Source organism: Lampetra planeri, chromosome 32 (assembly GCF_965212315.1).
Source record: "Lampetra planeri chromosome 32, kcLamPlan1.2.h2, whole genome shotgun sequence".
NCBI lineage: Eukaryota > Metazoa > Chordata > Hyperoartia > Petromyzontiformes > Petromyzontidae > Lampetra > Lampetra planeri.
The window spans coordinates 8,792,437-8,810,601 of NC_136138.1; the positions used below are offsets into that span (position 1 = coordinate 8,792,437).

Genomic DNA, 18,165 nt, shown 5'->3' on the forward strand with positions numbered 1-18,165 from the left:
GGGGTGTGGTGCATGCCATAGCTGCTACAACATTCTTAGCACAATCAACATGTGTCTGAATTGCGTCATGTGAATCCATCACTGCAACGTTTGACATTTACAGTGTAGGGTATGACATTTCGCCTAACCTTAGGGGCCGTCCATAAATGACGTCACGCACCTGGGGGGGGGGGGGTCAGACATTTGTGACGATGTGTGACGAGGGGGGGGTGAGAAATGTGTTGTCACATCAAAATGCGGAACTTTAAATAAATATAGACAACACGTTCTACTTAATTGAATATACTTTTTAATAAATGTTTCCTCCTACAACATCAGAGTGCAGCGCCACATTAAATACGCACTACAATGACAATAGTTTAAAGCGATTTCAAGCATTTTTTATTTGTGGGGGGGGGGGGGGCAGAGCTTTGTGACGTCATATTTGAGAGGGGGGGGTCTGACTTTTTGTGACGCCGTGTGGCGAGGGGGAGGGGGTCAAAAATCGTCCAAAATCGCGTGACGTCATTTATGGACGGTCCCTTATGCTCTTAACGTGGCTGTTTTCTCCATACGGCATATTTATCATGACCAGATAATATTATTTATAGAATAGAAGCCGTAGCGAGGAATCAAACTCATATTCTTAGGTTTTTTCGGTAAAGTGTGACTTTACCGAAAAAACCTAAGAATACGATTCCTTGCAGTCACGAAAGCTTCAAATCTAGAATCAAACTCAGGTGGCCGGATTCAAAGTGCAATGAGATCACCATTGCCCACCACCGCTCACACCCTGAGGCTCGAATACTAACGCCACCGGTTTTAAATTAAAGACCGCTTTGTCTAATTCTGTTCCTTTATTATTTGGTTCTTTCGGTTAAGTCACGTCTAAAGATAAAATAATAAATGAAATTAAATAATAGAATACAACGTTTCGATTGCAACACAAGCAATCATCAGAGGTGTGGACTCGAGTCATGTGACTTGGACTCGAGTCAGACTCGAGTCATGAATTTGATGACTTGCGACTCGACTTGGACTTGCATAACAATGACTTTGTCCCACCTATGAGGTGTGGACTCGAGTCATGTGACTTGGACTCGAGTCAGACTCGAGTCATGAATTTGCTGACTTGCGACTCGACTTGGACTTGCATAACAATGACTTTGTCCCACCTCTGGCAATCATCATCAGGTATAATGAAATAGCGACATAAAATCTAACCAGAAAACTATAGACAGACATATTAGCAGACAGATATCACCAAGATACATAGCGAGAGCAACACAGGTAACAGAGAGAGGTGGTCGTCTCTGTAGGGTGGCCTTAAATAGACAGAGGGGGGGGCGGAGGCAGAGAGAGGGAGGGGGGTTAGAGAAAAAAAACCCCACAGAGACGATCACCCCTCTCTGTTACCTGTGTTGCTCTCGCTATGTATCTTGGTGATATCTGTCTGCTAATATGTCTGTCTATAGTTTTCTGGTTAGATTTTATGTCGCTATTTCATTATACCTGATGATGATTGCTTGTGTTGCAATCGAAACGTCGTATTCTATTATTTACTTTAATTTATTATTTTATCTTTAGACGTGACTTAACCGAAAGAACCAAATAATAATTCCTGCAGTCACGAAAGTTCTAAAATAAAGATTCTGTTCCTTTACTGCTATTAAATTGCACATATATAGGTGGTATGCGACATCTAGACACCCCATTATAATATAATAGAATTATACAGATTTTTTATTTTATTTTAAAGACTCCACACGTCTTCAACCTATCTAAACGTACCTATTAAACATTGTAATAATTTCCTCTGTAAAATATGAAGCCATCGTTTCCACAATATCCAGGCACCTGTTTGGGAAGACGTGGTCATTAGGAATCAGCGATGTGATTATGCAGAATAGCGATAGATTTGTGTATTTCACATACGTGTCATCTCATTACCCACACACACACACGCCGTGTTTTAATCTCAGCCACACCCGCAATACCCGGGTGCCTTCACAATCATCACACAACACAGCTGACAGCTGATTCCAAATCAGCTGATGCCCCCCCCTCCACACCTCCCCCCACCTGATCCCCATTCATTGCTTCCACAAGAACCATCCGCGCCGCTGTGAAGTGGCTCTTGGAGCGCGGAAGGACACCGGTCCAGAGTTGGAAGCGGCGCTGCGGCCCCCGTGCGTTGATATTGGGGGCAGGCTGCGCTAGGGAGGCGTGCACGTGTGGACCTATTTTTCGTAAAAAAAGGCAAACTTTCTTTCCGGCAGTATTTGATTGCGCCGGTGTATATAGATAGATAGATGGTGAACGTGGCCTTTTGTCCGTGATACGTCCGTGCATGGGCGTCTCCTGCTTCTGGCCGCGATGTGAGTGTTACTTTACCACTCGGTTTGGATGCGGGTTTCGTACGTTGCGTTTGTGTGCTTCGGCTTGACAGGCATCGCACTTGAGCGTGTGAAACGGGTAATGCGTGAACGCGGCACTGTATGTGTCGTGGTGAGTACGAGTGCAGGGGTTGAATGTGTACGTACGAGTGGTAATTAAGTGTGTGTACAATATAGTGTGACATGTGATTTAATACGCGAGTCTGTACACACGTTAATATACGGTGTGTGTGTCCTATAACGTGTACGTGTCAACTTTTAATAGGTGTAAATCATATGTGTGCCCGAGTCCGTATACAAGTTAATAACAAGGTGGGTGTTGTTGAAAGTTGTATCGTGTTCATCAGGTGCGTATGGCGGTGTTTAAAGTTGTATGGAGCGGTGGTGCAGCGGTTAGCGCGCTGCGCTACGAACCCATCAACCCGAGTTTTTAAAAAAATGCTCGCAGCCAACACCAGTGACGGATATCTGAACTTCCCCTAGGTCGACTCGGCCTTAAATGAGTACGTGCTGTGTTGTGTAAAACATCGCCTTCTCGTGTGCTGTTCCGGCCTGCATGTGTGCTCGCTGGTCTTGGGCTATACGGGGCAATCTTTGTACGAGTTGGTGTGTGTGGGTGGCTATGTGTGTGTGTGTGCTGATGAATGTACTGTCAGGATATAGGCATGTACAGTACGCGTGTGTGTGTGTGTGTAGAATATCCTCTTTGTGTGTGGGTGTCTTTGTATAGGGGTCTATGAATGTGCTAGGTATGTGTTTTTTTTTGTTTAGTGGGTTGTGCAAGTTATGGCTGTGCAGTGCAGTCGTTAACGTGGTGTGTGTGTGTGTACACGTTCTATATGTGCCAGTATTGATGAGGTTTTCTCCTCTTTTTCTAACAATAAAACAGTTGTGTTAAGATGTTAAAACACCAAACTGAAACCTTTTACAAGGAATCATGTCTGCATTAACCACAATACTTGTGGTCAGAATGCAAACAAAAAACATACTCTGATAATATATGCATTGTCCTTCAAACTGATTGGTCCACACCAGAGACAGCTTTCTTTTGAGCCTCGTCTCAATTGGTGCTAGACCAGAGGACGCTAAAAGGCGAACGGCACAAAGACAATGCACTATCAGAGTAATGAGGGCTCGGGGTGAGTATCTACATCATGGGACCTACTTTGCCAGTACCAAAAATATGATAATAGGTTTTTTCCTTTTTTTTTACAACAAAACAGGTGTTAAAATATTAAAACGCCAAACTGAAACCTTTTACAAGGCCTCATGTCTGCATTAACCATAATACTTGTGGTCAGAATGCAAACAAAAAACACTGTTTCCAGAAAAAAATGGGTAAACCTATTACTGGCAAAGGAGGTCCCATGATGTAGATGATTACTCTGATAGTGGCATTGTCTTTGGGCTGTACGCCTTTTGGCGTCCTCTGGTTTAACACCGTTTTGAGACGAGGCTCAAAAGAAAGCTGTCTCTGGTGTGGACCAATCAGTTTCAACGACGATGCATATATTATCAGAGTACGTTTTTTATTTGCATTCTGACCAATATTGTGATTAATGCAGCCATGATTCCTTGTTAAAGGTTTCAGTTTGGTGTTTTAACATCTTGACACCTGTACTCTTTGGTTCTTTAGGTAAAGTTCCCCCCCCCCCCCCCCCCTGCAGCTGATCTCTCCAATGCTACTGCGGGGTCAACTTTCTGCTCCCCCCCCCCTTTCTCCTTCCCTACTGCTGAGGCCTATATAACCTCGTGCCACGGGAGATCTCTCGTCTACTTCTACCTACGTGACTTTACCGAAAGAACCAAAAAGTATGGATTCTCGCAGTCACGAAAGCTTCAAACCAATCTCAACACCTGTTTTATTGCCAGGAAAAAAAGGGGAAAGCCTATTCTCATATTTTGGGACTTGCAAGGGAGGTCCCATGATGCCAGAATTGATGTTCATAATGTGTGCGTGCCTAAATGTGTACTTTTTTGTGGGTGTGTAATCGGGTATGTAAATGTGTCTCGTTTACTTGGCGTCCAAGTTCAACGTCTCATTGTCTTGATGCGGATCTACGTCTGTGTACTGGCAAGTGTTGTTTGTAAGTTTCACGTTGTTTCGTTGTGTCGTGAGGTTTCTCAACGGCGTGGGTTCGTCCTAAATGATGTCCTTTCATATCACCCAACACCCGAGTCTGCCCCCTCCCATCGTGCCAGCAATCACCCTTTGACACTCTACGTGGCCTCCAAAGTGCACCTAGCCTGGCACGAACTCGTCTGCCGTGTACACGTTAACAGGCGTCTCTGTGTGTGTGTGTGTGGGGAGCGGTAGTGTAGTAGCGGTTAACGCTGCGCTCGGGGCAAACGCCGGTGACGATTATCTGAAGACAAATGCGGCCGGGCGTGGTGTTGGCACCCACCCCCTCGTGTGCTGTTACCGGCCTTAATAGGTGCTCTCTAACAGCACTTGCCCCTACAGTCTGTTAAGGCTATACGGGGGGGGGGGATCTTTATCTTTGTGACTTGGGATCGGTGGCACAGTGGTTAGCGCACTTCGCTGTGAACCCGGTGACCGAAATACGATATCTGACCACGGGTAACGTCGCTGGCGAGTGCTTGGGCCTCCCCCTAGGTTGACTCGGCCGTAAACGAAATTGTTTTAATGGGAAGACAAAGGCGGCCGTGGGTGGGTAGACCACTCCTCGTGCGCCATGCACCGGCGTTAATTGGGTGCCTGCTAACAGCACTTGCCCCAACAAGCTATGTAGGTCACACGGGAGATCACCTATTGGCTGAGAATGTGTTAGGTTTTTTTATTAAGGGGGGCGTGTATGTGTACGTGTAGAGCAGATTTCTGTGCACCCTTTTGTTGGCTTTTAATAAAACTATATAAAAGAAATTCGCGCAATGTATGCAGTAAACTTACGGTACTCTAATTTACTACAAAGCGATGTGTGATGGTTCGGTGTTGGTCATTGACACCGCACGTTCGATTCCTAACCACCAGCGGCAACTTACACCTTGCACACCTGGACCGCGCCTAGGTCGACTCGGCCTAAAATGAGTTGCCACCCAGCGCCCTCTTAACGGGCATCCTCATCGGGGATATGAAAGCGTCCGTGTGTGCGACCGGTCTAAACAAGCATTCGCCAACAGCATTTGCCCCAATAGTGTATCCATGCGGCCAGTGTGGTGCTGTGTTTTTGCTGCGCTGCCTTTGACCACTTGTCTCAACACACCCCGTGAAGGGCTACACGAGGAATCCTTTAAACTTTGTCTTCTGCCCCCCCCCCCCCCCCCCCTTGTGCAGTTTCTCTCCGTGTATGCACCAAGGCGACAACGAGATGACGGCAAGCTTCCTGCACATAGGGGATGTGGTCTCCCTGTATGCAGAGGGGCCTGTGCATGGCTTCATCAGCACGCTGGGGTGAGATGGTGGTGGGGGGGGATGAAGCTTGTTATTCTAAGGTTTTCGGTAAAGTCGCGTAGGTAAAAAATTTAAATTAATAAAAGTAAAATAAATAAAAATTTCAGGGCCTGCCTTGGCTCCTCCCACCCTCAACCAGTGTATATATACAAGGACTGTTTTCTTGGAATTTCTCTTACTTGATACAGCTATCGTGCTGTGACGGTTCCACCTGAAGACGGAAGCTTGTGTTGCCTCCGAAACGTCGTGATTTTTATTTTATTTTTATTTTACTTTATTTTAATTTTTTACCTACGTGACTTTACCGAAAAAAACCTAAGAATATGAATCCTTGCAGTCACGAAAGCTTCAAATCTAGGATGAAGCTTGTGTTCATAATTACTACTACCGTTGCAGCCCTAATAATGCATCGGTTTCGTGCAAGCATGACAACTAATTTTGGTTGTTATAATAGTCGTGCAACTTGATTTAACGTGCGTTTTCATTGTGTAATTGCAGTATTGCAGACGTAATTTCCAGTTCTGTATGTTTCGCTGTCGTTGGTTTATTACAGCATAATCATAACACTTCGGTGAGAGCATTTACACTTTCATGAAACTACATTTTAAGAACGATAATTTGACTACATGTCACGTTAATGGTTACGCAGCGTTGCCTACTCTTGGTCGGCGTTTGCATGACTCTACATGAGGGCAGATTACTTGGTTCGCTAATCATACGGCTCCTATATGTATTTGTAAGCGTTTTAACATGGGGGGGGGGAAGGAATGAGTCTGAACGATACGCTGATTGTGCGCTGTGACCGAATCCTGTAAATTATCTGCCCATCATTTTTGGGGGATCCAAATTTTTAATTTTAGTCTTTTAATTTGTTTCTACGTTGTAGGCACATTGCAGTTTTATCACTTTTGAAAAGGCCAGTTAGAACATGCTTAAAATCCACATCGGTCACAATTGTCTGTTCTACGAGCCCAAGGCTGAGTCAGCTAGTGAGCCTTTGGCTGACAGGGTCTCTAAATAATCAATAACTCTGCAGGACGGGGTCGGTCTGTCACCTTTTGACCCGTAAGATTTGGATGAGTAGCTGCACAATGCAAGGCCCAAAAATAGGCTTATGTACTTTGAGATGCAAGTGCTATCTAATTAGAGGTATTGATTCTTAATCTCACGATATATGTATTGAACCGGGTGTGCAGGAATAATCTCTTTGCAATTTCGTGTGTGCAAATGAGTTTATGCGAACCTTTTTTAGCTGCTTGTCATCATTTGGATGTAGGCCTTTCAAAGCCTTCCGCCATCTCTCGAGCTTCTTCCACCTCGCCAATTTCCCTGCTCATTTCCCGTGGTGGATGTCCTCGAAGTCGGGGTGACATCTTCAACCTATCGTCACAATGTAAAAATATTCGATTCTTTAATCTGAATTGCGAAAATGTAATTGCCAACGGAGTGAATTGTAACACCCCCACCTGGTTATTGGTCCTGTGGCCTAACAATAAATGTGCGAAGGTTGAATGCAAAATAAATAGGTTCACTTTCAGTTTGAGGGCATTTCAATATCCTGTTTTGTGACAATAAACATGTGTATTGCTCAATTAAGTCATGAATTTTCTCCCATTTTAGAATTTGTAAAAATGTACACTAAAAATGTTACTTGGTGATCGTGTAATTTCCCAATCTGCTATAAATATGATTTATTCAAGGAGAGCTTCTGCTGGTGATGTACAGTGGCACCATGCCTTCCAGCGTTAGATTCCAATAAGTATCGGTCCCCCTCACCAACTGTACAAAGTGAGTAAGCAAACACGTGGGAAATTGAGCATGAAAACAAATCGTGTGGCGCCGATGCGTGGCCAAGATTGATTTGTGGCGAACAAGCTTAGTGAAAATGGCCACGATGCCTTGAAAATGCCTCATTGACACGGCGATTGGGCATATCTTGTTTGCGTTTCTAAATTGTTCACAAAAAGGCATTTATGTTCTGAAAGAATCTGCAATCTTTCTGGGTTTGCCTCGTTTTTTCATTTTTATTTATGAATGTGTGGTATATTGCACAGTGGCTGTAAAAAAATAATATTGCTGCAGCTCCACATAATGAAAACATTTTATTCAACTACATTTTGATTCCACAAGTTAAATAGCTTACCATTTTCCCCAAACTGAATTGTTTCTATTCAACATTTGCGACTTGTGTCATGCGCTGTGATTTAAGCATTGTTTTCACAGCATTTTTATTTAATTTCAAATGGATACTTATTCACTGATTCCTAAATGTATTTAAGAAAAATGTAAAGGACATGCATCTGTAATCTTTCGGTTTAACAAAGGCTTTCTACCAATATAATTCAGAAGAGTTTTTTTTGGGTTAGATCGCATAAATATAAATGTGGTGTTAAACCCGCCACCAGACACACAAGACTGAAACAGGAGGATTTCTCCACAACGCTGTCTGTCGCCTGATGATGCTTGTTGTAATTATTGGCTAAACGTCAAGGTACTGGCAGGTTTAACGTGACATTTATATTTATGTGATCGTAGCCAACAACCTGGACCTGTAATCCTGTTCAATTAGGTTTTTTTTTTGGAAGGATGCATAGATTTTGGAATAAATACCACTTGAACATCCATGTAAAAAAGAAACTAATAAAGATTTTTTTTTTCCCTAATGAATGCATAATGGGAAAATAATTTGCATAGAAAATGGATTTTGATAGGTTTGTATGACATTTTGTGGTGTACACATGAACGGGTCGATAAGCTGTGGCTTAAAGATGATGGATGAAAGCCGATGTGGTGTTTTTAAAGTAGGCTGGATGAAAGTGATGTCTCAATCGAAGAATGATACATTTATCTGTACCTTCTACATCTCCTTTGGGGAAAATGGGAACTTTGGTTGCAGTCTCCAATAACGGTTAACTTATTTACAGCTTCTTTTGCAGAATGAGGCCTACATGGCTGCCATATATGGGGAATTTTGTTGTTGTTTAATAAAACCCCGTGGCTTATCACCGTCCTCTTTGGCAAGGTGTGTGCACAGTCTGACGTGGCAAAGTCGTGCCGTGGTAGTAAAGTGTGGTGCGCCAAAACCAAAAACCAGTCCTTGCTCTGCTTTTTATGAATGTCATTAACATTTCCAGAAATGGTGCTGTTGGTTTTGCCACCGTTGTTTATAAGTAGTTGTTGGTTCATGAAGGTTTATGACCCGAGTACGTATTGCTTGGTAGGATTTGACTCGCATGCTGTTTTGTTTATTCGGTTTATTACAAAGGCCCTTCGTTCTTTATGCAACAGTCACTACTCTGTAGCTAGCACGTGCTTTGCCCCCATGTGTCTTGTCCATGCTAATGTAATACTCGTAGCTTGCAACTAAACTAACACAATTTTTTTACTTTTTGGTTCTTTCGGTAAAGTCACGTAGAAGGGAAATAATAAAATAATAAAAAGAAAGCATAATTACATTTTATATTTTTATTATTTCCCTTCTACGTGACTTTACCGAAAGAACCAAGAAGATGAATCGCTGCAGTCACGAAAGCTTTCAATTGAAATTTAACAATTTTTTTTTAATGAAATGAAATTTTCGATGATATAATTTAGCATTGCCATTTGGCGACCATGAAAAGCCACTTTGAGCTTTTATCTCTGGCCAGGTTGCCTCTTTAAAAAGAGCCAATAGCTGGTGAGCTTTACCTGGTAAATGATTAGCTCGTAAACTCTTCCCATTCGTCTAATTGTTCGAGTCAACAGGTGGGGAATAGTTTTTATATGGAATGAAGATAAATCCATGAAACGTCTGGGACAAATTGAGGCAGAGGGGTGACTCCCTTAAACTGTAAAGTTTCACAGGTTTTTTCTAGCATAAAACATGAAACGGATGTGTGCTCTTAATCGTGATATTTTTTTTAGGGCAGTGGTATTCTTGCACGCGTCTTTTATATATTTAAAAAAGTAATTCCAGCCATTCTCAATCCACATGCCATATTGTCATTTTTTTTTTTACACTGCCACACTTATCCGTACAGGCTGGCTAAGGAGTGGGGTGGCAGAAGGCCCAGACCAGTTGTGATCTCACCTTATTCTGATGTTGGTCATAATCAGAAATCAAACTCTGGTTGCTGGGTTCATAGTGCAGCGTGTTCAGCACTGTACCACCACTCCAACACCTTGTATGTGCAGCTGTAATGCTCTGTGGGGTGGTTCATCAGGATATTTGCTACTTTATTACTGCAGCTGCATTTTAATCCCACCAGTGCATTGTTGAACTTAAAATATTAACAAAGCTTAATCATCCTAGGTTGGTGTGTTCTCCAAGCCTTTTGGGGGGAAATAGGTAATGAAACTAGCTTAATGAATGGGGCACTTACTGTGATGTACAATATGGCTTTATATCTAATTGGGCTTGAGACTTATTGACCTTAAATATCACCGATTATGAAATATAAGAATAGGTTATACCCTTTTCTGACAATAAAACAGGTGTCAAGATGTTTGCCAAATGGATACATTTAGCAAGGAATCAAGTCTGCATTAACCACACTTTGTGAAGATGCAAACAAACATGTATATGCATTGTACTCTTTGGTTCTTTCGGTAAAGTCACGTAGGTTTTAAATCACGACGTTTTGATTGCAACACAAGCGACCGTCATCAAGTGGAACAGATACAGCAGGAGGACTGCTGCGATCGAAACGTCGTGATTTCATTTGTTTTATTTTCTACCTACGTGACTTAAAATAATATAAAATACAAATCATTATCATTAAATTTTAATTTCATTTTTTACCTACGTGACTTTACCGAAAGAACTAAGAGTATGAATCCTTGCAGTCACGAAAGCTTCAAATCTAGAATTTGCCGAAAGAACCAAAGAGTATGGATCCCTGCAGTCACGAACACTTCAGATCTAGATTATATGCATTGTGTTTGAAGCTGATTGGCCTACACCAGAGACGGCCATTTTAAAATCTTTTATATTAAGTTCGCTTGCTTGCTTGCGACCGTGCAAATATTTCGGTCGTTTTTTAACCCACTTCCCGTGATCCAATCGAGCTGACATTTTCCACACAGACTCGTTGTGCGTGACAATTAATGTTCGTGAAAATTTTTTTCCTAAATTTTACACTTTTTAGGACAAAAATATATTTCATTACCAATTGCTTAATGCTGCCATGCAATCATCTGACCCATAGGTGGCAGCCATCTCAAGCCAGAGGACGAGAGGACTCTAGCCGCCACGCATATAAAGGATTTATAGTGAAAAACTTTGTTTTTACGGGTTATACTTGTTGTGGCCTAGTCTCCTCAGTGTCAGACCATGGGGACTGCTCGACATCTTATCTGTGCAATTTGTGCTCTAAAACAAATACAGCATCTGGTGTTTGGGTTGTGAATTCATTTTGACCTCGTACTGCAAACGTCCGCACGTGGGATGCAATTCGTTTTCTCGTATAACCATTCTAAGTATTCAAATTGCACACCCAATTTGAATCTCGGAAGTTTTTTTTTTACTTTAAAATTGTTTCAACTAAAATATGAAATATGATTAGTATTTTATCAAATGTTTCCTAATGTATTTGCAGGGAAGTACAGACGTGGTATTTAAAGTTCAAATTGATAATGCTGCAGCACTTGTGGAAAGAAATTTACTTGCTTTGTACAATGAATCAGTTTAACAAATCGAGCCGTCCACGATGTGACACTGCAATGGTTGATGTGGCCAATATATTCCAGACGAATGGCATAGAAATCCATCCATCATTAATCTGAGGTGGACACTCTCCATTTATGGTATTTGAATGCAAGAATCTCCTTTCATTGGAAACTGTTATGCCGTTTACAGTAATAAAAAAAATAGCAGTATAGTCAAACTTCTTCTTTATCATCTTTATCGGTGGTGATTTGGGTGGCCCAATTTGACTATCTGTTTTTGCGTGTTTACTCCTGTTTTATATGTGTGGGCCATTGGCAGTTAATATGATGATATTGGTGCTTTCTTAGAGATCACCTCTGGATGACTGCTGTGGTATCTGTGGATAATCATCATTTCTATCTTTACTGCACCCCCTCACGAAGTATTATGTCTTGAGGCGCCAGAACTAAGGGCTATTTATGATATAATTGCTCGGCAAGGGAATGCTTGTACAACCAAATATGATGTTCGAAACCATAAATTATACACAATGCACACAACAAACGAGGAATAAACGGCATTGAAAAGCTAAGTTGTCGAGACTTCCTAAGATAATTGGATGAGTGTGCTTACATTTCTGGGTGACCCTTTTATTTGTGCATAAGCACAGATGATGTGAAATTCATTGCTTCTAGGAGACCTGTTTCTAAGTCACTTTGCCCATGGTTAAGTCTAGGCCAGGGGTCGGCAACCTACGGCTCCGGAGCCGCATGCGGCTCTTTACGGGCTGCTTCTTGACGATATGTACGTATGTACAGTATGTACTCAGATGCATTGCGGCTCTTGAAATACTGAATTTTGTACCGAATTGGAAAGAAATTGCTCTTCTTGTTATTTTGGTTGCTGACCCCTGGTCTAGGCGATGGTGATTTACTACCACTTTTAGGTTCCCCCTGTTATTTGTGGATTGGTATGGGGAAAATGGGAAGAATAATGCACAGATAATAGGAATTTTCATGGAATGTTCAGGAAGAACAATGTTATAAAGGCTTTTTTTTGTGCATTTCACCGTCTAAATAGTATTAATGTGCACGTCCGCCATATTGCTGTTGCAATTTCCCCTCGCCTGGTAGGATCCTGGCCTTGCCTGCTTTCAACCACAACAACAACAAAAAACTGCTCCACACACTCAAGTTGGGCATATTTCCAACATTTTCTTTCCTTTTTAATATGCGGTCAAATTTTAGTTTGGTTTTCTGAACCAAATCGATATGAATGCTTAACCCACAAGTCCGTTTTTGAAAGTTTGCTTTGAGGTAGGTAGATTAATTAAATGAGAAGCGACTGCATTAAGTTTACTTGTGGCCAACTGTGGAGATGATCTAATAGAACTATTGTGAAAGGTGCCTGTTTTATAGTTCAATGAATCTCGTGTATCTTCTTGGTTCTTTCGGTAAAGTCGCGTAGAATGGAAATAATAAAATAATAAAAATAAAACATAATAAAATAATTCTCACGACGTTTCAGCCACAACGCAAGCAGCCGCCCTCAGGTGAAGAACAGCCGTCCTCAGGTGAAGAACAGGTCTGTCGAGAAGACAGTCTGACCTGTTCTTCACCTGAGGACGGCTGCTTGCGTTGTGGCCGAAACGTCGTGAATTATTTTATTATGTTTTATTTTTATTATTTTATTATTTCCATTCTACGTGACTTTACCGAGAGAACCAAGAAGATTAATCCCTGCAGTCACGAAAGCTTTAAATCGAAATTGAAGCTCGTGTATATCCACCAAAGAAGAAGGGTGAATATATGACCCGTGTTTTTTTTTTTAAGGAAATCTCTCAAATATCATGAGTGGGATCTAATGGGGGCATGGTTAAACCTAGAGTTTCGCTGTATGAGGTTTTTGTGGATTACGCGTCCTAACAACAACGACGATGTTGTGCGTGCGCAGGCTTGTGGACGACCGCTGTGTGGTTCAGCCAGATGTTGGGGACCTCGGCAACCCACCTAAGAAATTCCGCGGTAAGAACATTTTTTGTGGCATTTGTTTAATCTTTTAAATAAAAACGTGAAATGAAAGGCGCTTCTTGACACAACCCCCGCCGGCCCCACTGCGCCACTGGCCGTGTAGAGCCAAACACAAATATGGTATATGAATAAAGGGCCCTTTTTTGCTGCACTGGTTCACTGAAGCCGCCAGTGTATATATTTCACTCCCATGCAAAAAAACAAATGATTGAAGTTTAAATGCTTCTCAGCCATGCCGCCTTGCCAGCAGAGCACGGCAGTGTCGATTCCACCTCCCTTTATTATTTTGTGAAGAATGGCCATTGGCCGAAACCTTACCGATTGTGTGTGTGTGTGTGTATATATTATTTTATTGCTTGTGCACCACTGCAAAAGCAATATCACCAAATTATGAGTTTCATTCGGCATTTATTGGTGTCAATTTGCTGTGCTTGCCATAAATGGGAGCTTTGTTTGTTTTTGTGTGGCCGATGGAAACGCCAAGCAGACTGAACGTTTTACTGCGTTGCTTCATTTTGGTTCGGTATGAAGAGAAGCCATGGTTGTAGCGAATGAGTCAATATAAAATTGATGCTTCAGCAAACTTGTTTTGAAAAATGGCTAAACTTAAAAATAAATTTTATTTGTTTTCACAGATAGTAAAATAGCCCAGCCTGACTGACCACACAATTAACCAACCCCCGCACCCATTCCCTTCCGTCTAGGACATAAAGTAATCGTGCATCATTGTGGCAATTTATAAGTAATACAACAGAAGGCAGAATTTTTGTCTTCGTGTATGTGTATATATCGGTCTATCCACACAACTCATCGCCCCTTCGGGCACATGCGAGTGCATTATTTGAATAGAATTTGTTTCGAGCTAGCCTGACTGCTGATGAGATGCTGGGTGTCAGAGCGGGGTCCAGTTGGCTTGGTATTTTAATCGATGCTGCTGAAATTATGCACTCTCAGAAGGCTGTACGGCTGATGGGTTCTGTAATGAATACCCGTTCGTATCATTAAGCCCTGAAGTAAACATAAATATTCCATCACACATTAAAACATTTCTCGGTGATAGCAAAAAAACTTGTTTGTAGTGACATAATTTCTGGTGTTTGTTTTGAAAGTTTGCTTCAAGGATACATCACGAAAATTCAGTTGGATTTTTTTTTGCATTTACATTTTCCTTGAAGTTTTGTTACATGATGTGTGAACTATTTTCCTGTGTCATTAAACTGTTATGTGCTTGTCTTTGCTATGGCACATGAATTTCATACGCTTATATTAAATTGGCGTTTTGCTTTGATAAGTTTAAGTGCCCAAGTAAATGTTCTTGCAAGTCTATGAAAGCCGCTTCTGAGAGAGTACAGTACATAGTGTGGCATTAAATGTGGTGCCTAATACACCAAGTGGCGCACGGAGAGTTTAGGTCAAAAGTTACCTTCCCATCTTAACACGGCAGCATGAAGCCCCAACAGTAAGTGGTCAAGGAATCAATGGTTTAACTCAATGTTGCTCATCCTGCCATGGTATCGCCAAAAGGTGACCTATTGTGTAAGATGCATCCATTTAAAACGTGAAGATTGCAGTGGTGCCTGTTGCCACAATTATCACAAGGCAGAGATTTAAATTGAACCAATAACCCTGAGCCTAAGGGGCTCTGACATTCTACATTGCCCAATATGTAAAACAAAGCACATCCATTTGTGCATATGCAAAAATAACCATCTGCATTTCCTAAACAAATTCACTGTGGTCCTCTCATCTTAGATCACCATTTTTAAAAAAGCTGAACAAATGTCACCAACTGACAGCAGCAGTGATGGACAACTGAACTAGTTTCATTTGTCATAAGGACTCATCGTCACAGTATATTCAACAATGCTCACTGCTGCTACGTCTGCGTCCTGAGAACCATATGTGGCGTACCCACATCTGCGTTGTTGGGCCCGTATGCATCCACACTACAGGACCCATGTACACAAGTGGCTGATTTTTGTGCTTTCTGTAGAAAAATGTGGGCAACCCTTGTCCTGTTGTGTACTTGATTTATTTAGATATTAACAGGCAGTTTTGGCCCACTGTTTATAGGGAATTGTGGTGATGCGTTATTTTAAGTCGCTTAAGGGCAACGTGGCAGTTGCTGCACTTGAGGTTGCATTACAGTAGATATTGGGGCAAGTGGTCTTTTCATTCAATCTGTGCCTGTGTTATAGGGGAACACGTTTTTACTTTGGTTTCATAGTGTGCTTTTCCAGTTATTCCATTAATGTTGTTTGTACAATTTCATGATGATGACAGTTTACATTATCACCTTTTTGTAAAGTTTGGAATGGGAAAACTACTTATGAGAGAGTTGCCTTCTGATCAAACTGAAGTGGGCACCCCACTGACAAGTGTTCATTGCAAGTCGGTCTCGCATCGGGAATGTTTCTCCTAGAGCTGTGAATTCAAAGCAGCATTAAATAAAAATCAAAGTTCTTCTTTTTTGTGCCATTTGTGTTCATGATCACTGCTGAAAATATCAACTTGCTGCACTTGAACTTCAGGTACATTAAATCCTCTTTTTAAGATTTCTCGTAACTTTACAAAAGCCCAATATGCGAACACCAATTCGCTCGGCTGCATGAAATCTTACCACAAGGCCACAACTTATGACAATGCTCTGACGTCGAAACGCGTTCCGTACTTTGGCCTTCTGGTTTAATCGTGTGATTTGTTGTTGGTCGATCTCGGTGGTGGCCACCACCACACAGAGTTCTGACAATGCCAACCTTGAGCTACTCCCCGGCCACTGTAATTATATTTTAACTGCAATGTGTAGCTGTCACTTTGTGGTGGTTCTGAAATTGAAAAATGAGCGGCCGTTTTATTCTGAGGTTTGATTACGGCTTCGTCTTGAGCCCAACATAAGATTTTGTTCCAAAATGCTGCTTCCAATCGCATTGTTGGACGCTTCTAAAATATAACATGCCAGCCAGCTGGTAATAACTTGCACCATTTGAGATATTGGAAGAGATGTAACTAATAAAGATATTGATTACAATTCTGTGCGAAAACATTTCAGTGCCAACAAGGAACATGCATTATGTATATGCATTTGAATGTAACGTTTTCAAACGTTCAGTTGTTCTACAGAATTATTTAATTTGCAACAACAATTGTGCCCTTGCCAACCAGGTATGCGAGAAACAATATGCCCATAGGCCGTTTGTACAAAATAATACATTTCAAGATTCGCGGCGAGATGGCGCATGGTGTGTGACGTCTGGACATGACATCACCGAGAGGGACTCGGAGCCACTGTCACTGCTGCTCGGCATGCTGTGATGCCGAGCCAATTTCTTTTTTAGAGCTGTCTCTGTCTCCAGTTTTTGGCCAACCACGACATTATGCAAAAGTTTGCTCCCATTGGATTATTTTTGTTGGTTATCTTGCACACCCCCCCCTCCCCCATACTGCCATTGACAAATGTACAGAGCTAATTAATGCGTTTTTAAAAAAAGAGCTATGCTGCACAAGAATCGGCGCAAGATGTAAATGTACCGCATTATTTTTTTTGAAAGTCTCCTAATGTTTTTTTTGCACAGAAACATAACTCGTACCTTTTGTTTTAGCCGCTCTAAATTTGAACGCAAATTAAACCTGTAAAATGGTGCAAAGGCCAACAACCCAAGTAGATCTCGTCACATTGCCGAGCCCCCCCCCCCCGTGAGATCTGCTCATGGGGCGGTTTAAGGGTATGGCGGGAAATGCTTTTGTCCCAAGCTCTTCCAGAGTTACCGCGCGATTATAAAAAAAATAAGGAGATTTATTTTGGGAAATGCTCCTTTTTTTATCAAAGCAGGGAGAAAGAGATTAAATGTTCTTTCTTTCGTACAGCTTCTGTAGATGCAAAACAACAACTACAATCTCGCGTTCAGGTGGTCAAGCCAGATAACTGCGTCAGGAGCAGCGTTGTGTATCGCTGGTTTTAAATAACTTTCATTTTGAGATAGTTATTTTAAACTGGGACACTAATCCCTTTGAATTGTTATCAATGACTTAAAATTAACGGTTTTGAATCGGCCTACTCTGTTTTACGTTGGGAAGATGTTAGGTATCGAAGAAGATGCTTAACAAGTATAACCCGTAAAAACTAAGTTTTTCACTATAAATCCTTTATATGCGTGGCGGCTAGAGTCCTCTCGTCCTCTGGCTTGAGATGGCTGCCACCTATGGGTCACATGATTGCCTGCCACCATTAAGCAATTGGAAATTAAATACAATTTTTTTTCTTCTAAAAAGTGTAAAATTTTGGAAACATTTTTTCACGAAAATAAATTGTCACGCACAACGAGTGTGTGGAAAATGTCAGCTCGATTGGATCACGGGAAGTGCGTTAAAAAACGACCGAAAGATTTGCACGGTCCTAAACAAGCAAGTGAACTTAATATAAAGGATTTAAAAATGAAATGTATTCATAAACTTGTTCAGGGTAACACGATCATCGTAGAAAGTGCTCCACTTTTCACGTATTTGCATTCATTGCACATTCCTTGTGAACAAAAAGTATAAAATGAGGTGGTACGTTGAGTGCTGTACGTAGTTTCCATTTCAGTCTGGACTAATCTAGCCGCCTTTTTATCAAGACCAGTACAAACCTGATGTCCAACTGAATGCTGCTGGTGCCTGCCACTGATTTAATTATCATCCCGTATAAGAGTCTGTCTCGTGTTACACACGAGACGTCTCGTGTTT

The 18,165-nt window shown here is 41.7% G+C and overlaps 1 protein-coding gene across 2 annotated transcripts in view; it reads left to right on the forward strand.

Annotated features, from left to right (window-relative positions):
* Positions 1 to 2,152: 2,152 nt before the first annotated feature.
* LOC144729404 (inositol 1,4,5-trisphosphate-gated calcium channel ITPR1-like) overlaps positions 2,153 to 18,165 on the forward strand; it is a 154,616-nt gene continuing 138,603 nt past the window's right edge. For both annotated transcript variants that reach the window (XM_078609666.1, XM_078609667.1), the window contains exons 1-3: positions 2,153 to 2,357; positions 5,671 to 5,787; positions 13,367 to 13,437. In XM_078609666.1, coding sequence (XP_078465792.1) covers positions 5,684 to 5,787; positions 13,367 to 13,437 — 175 coding nt within the window. In that variant the 5' untranslated portion in view covers positions 2,153 to 2,357; positions 5,671 to 5,683. The remainder of the gene's footprint in view (positions 2,358 to 5,670; positions 5,788 to 13,366; positions 13,438 to 18,165) is intronic.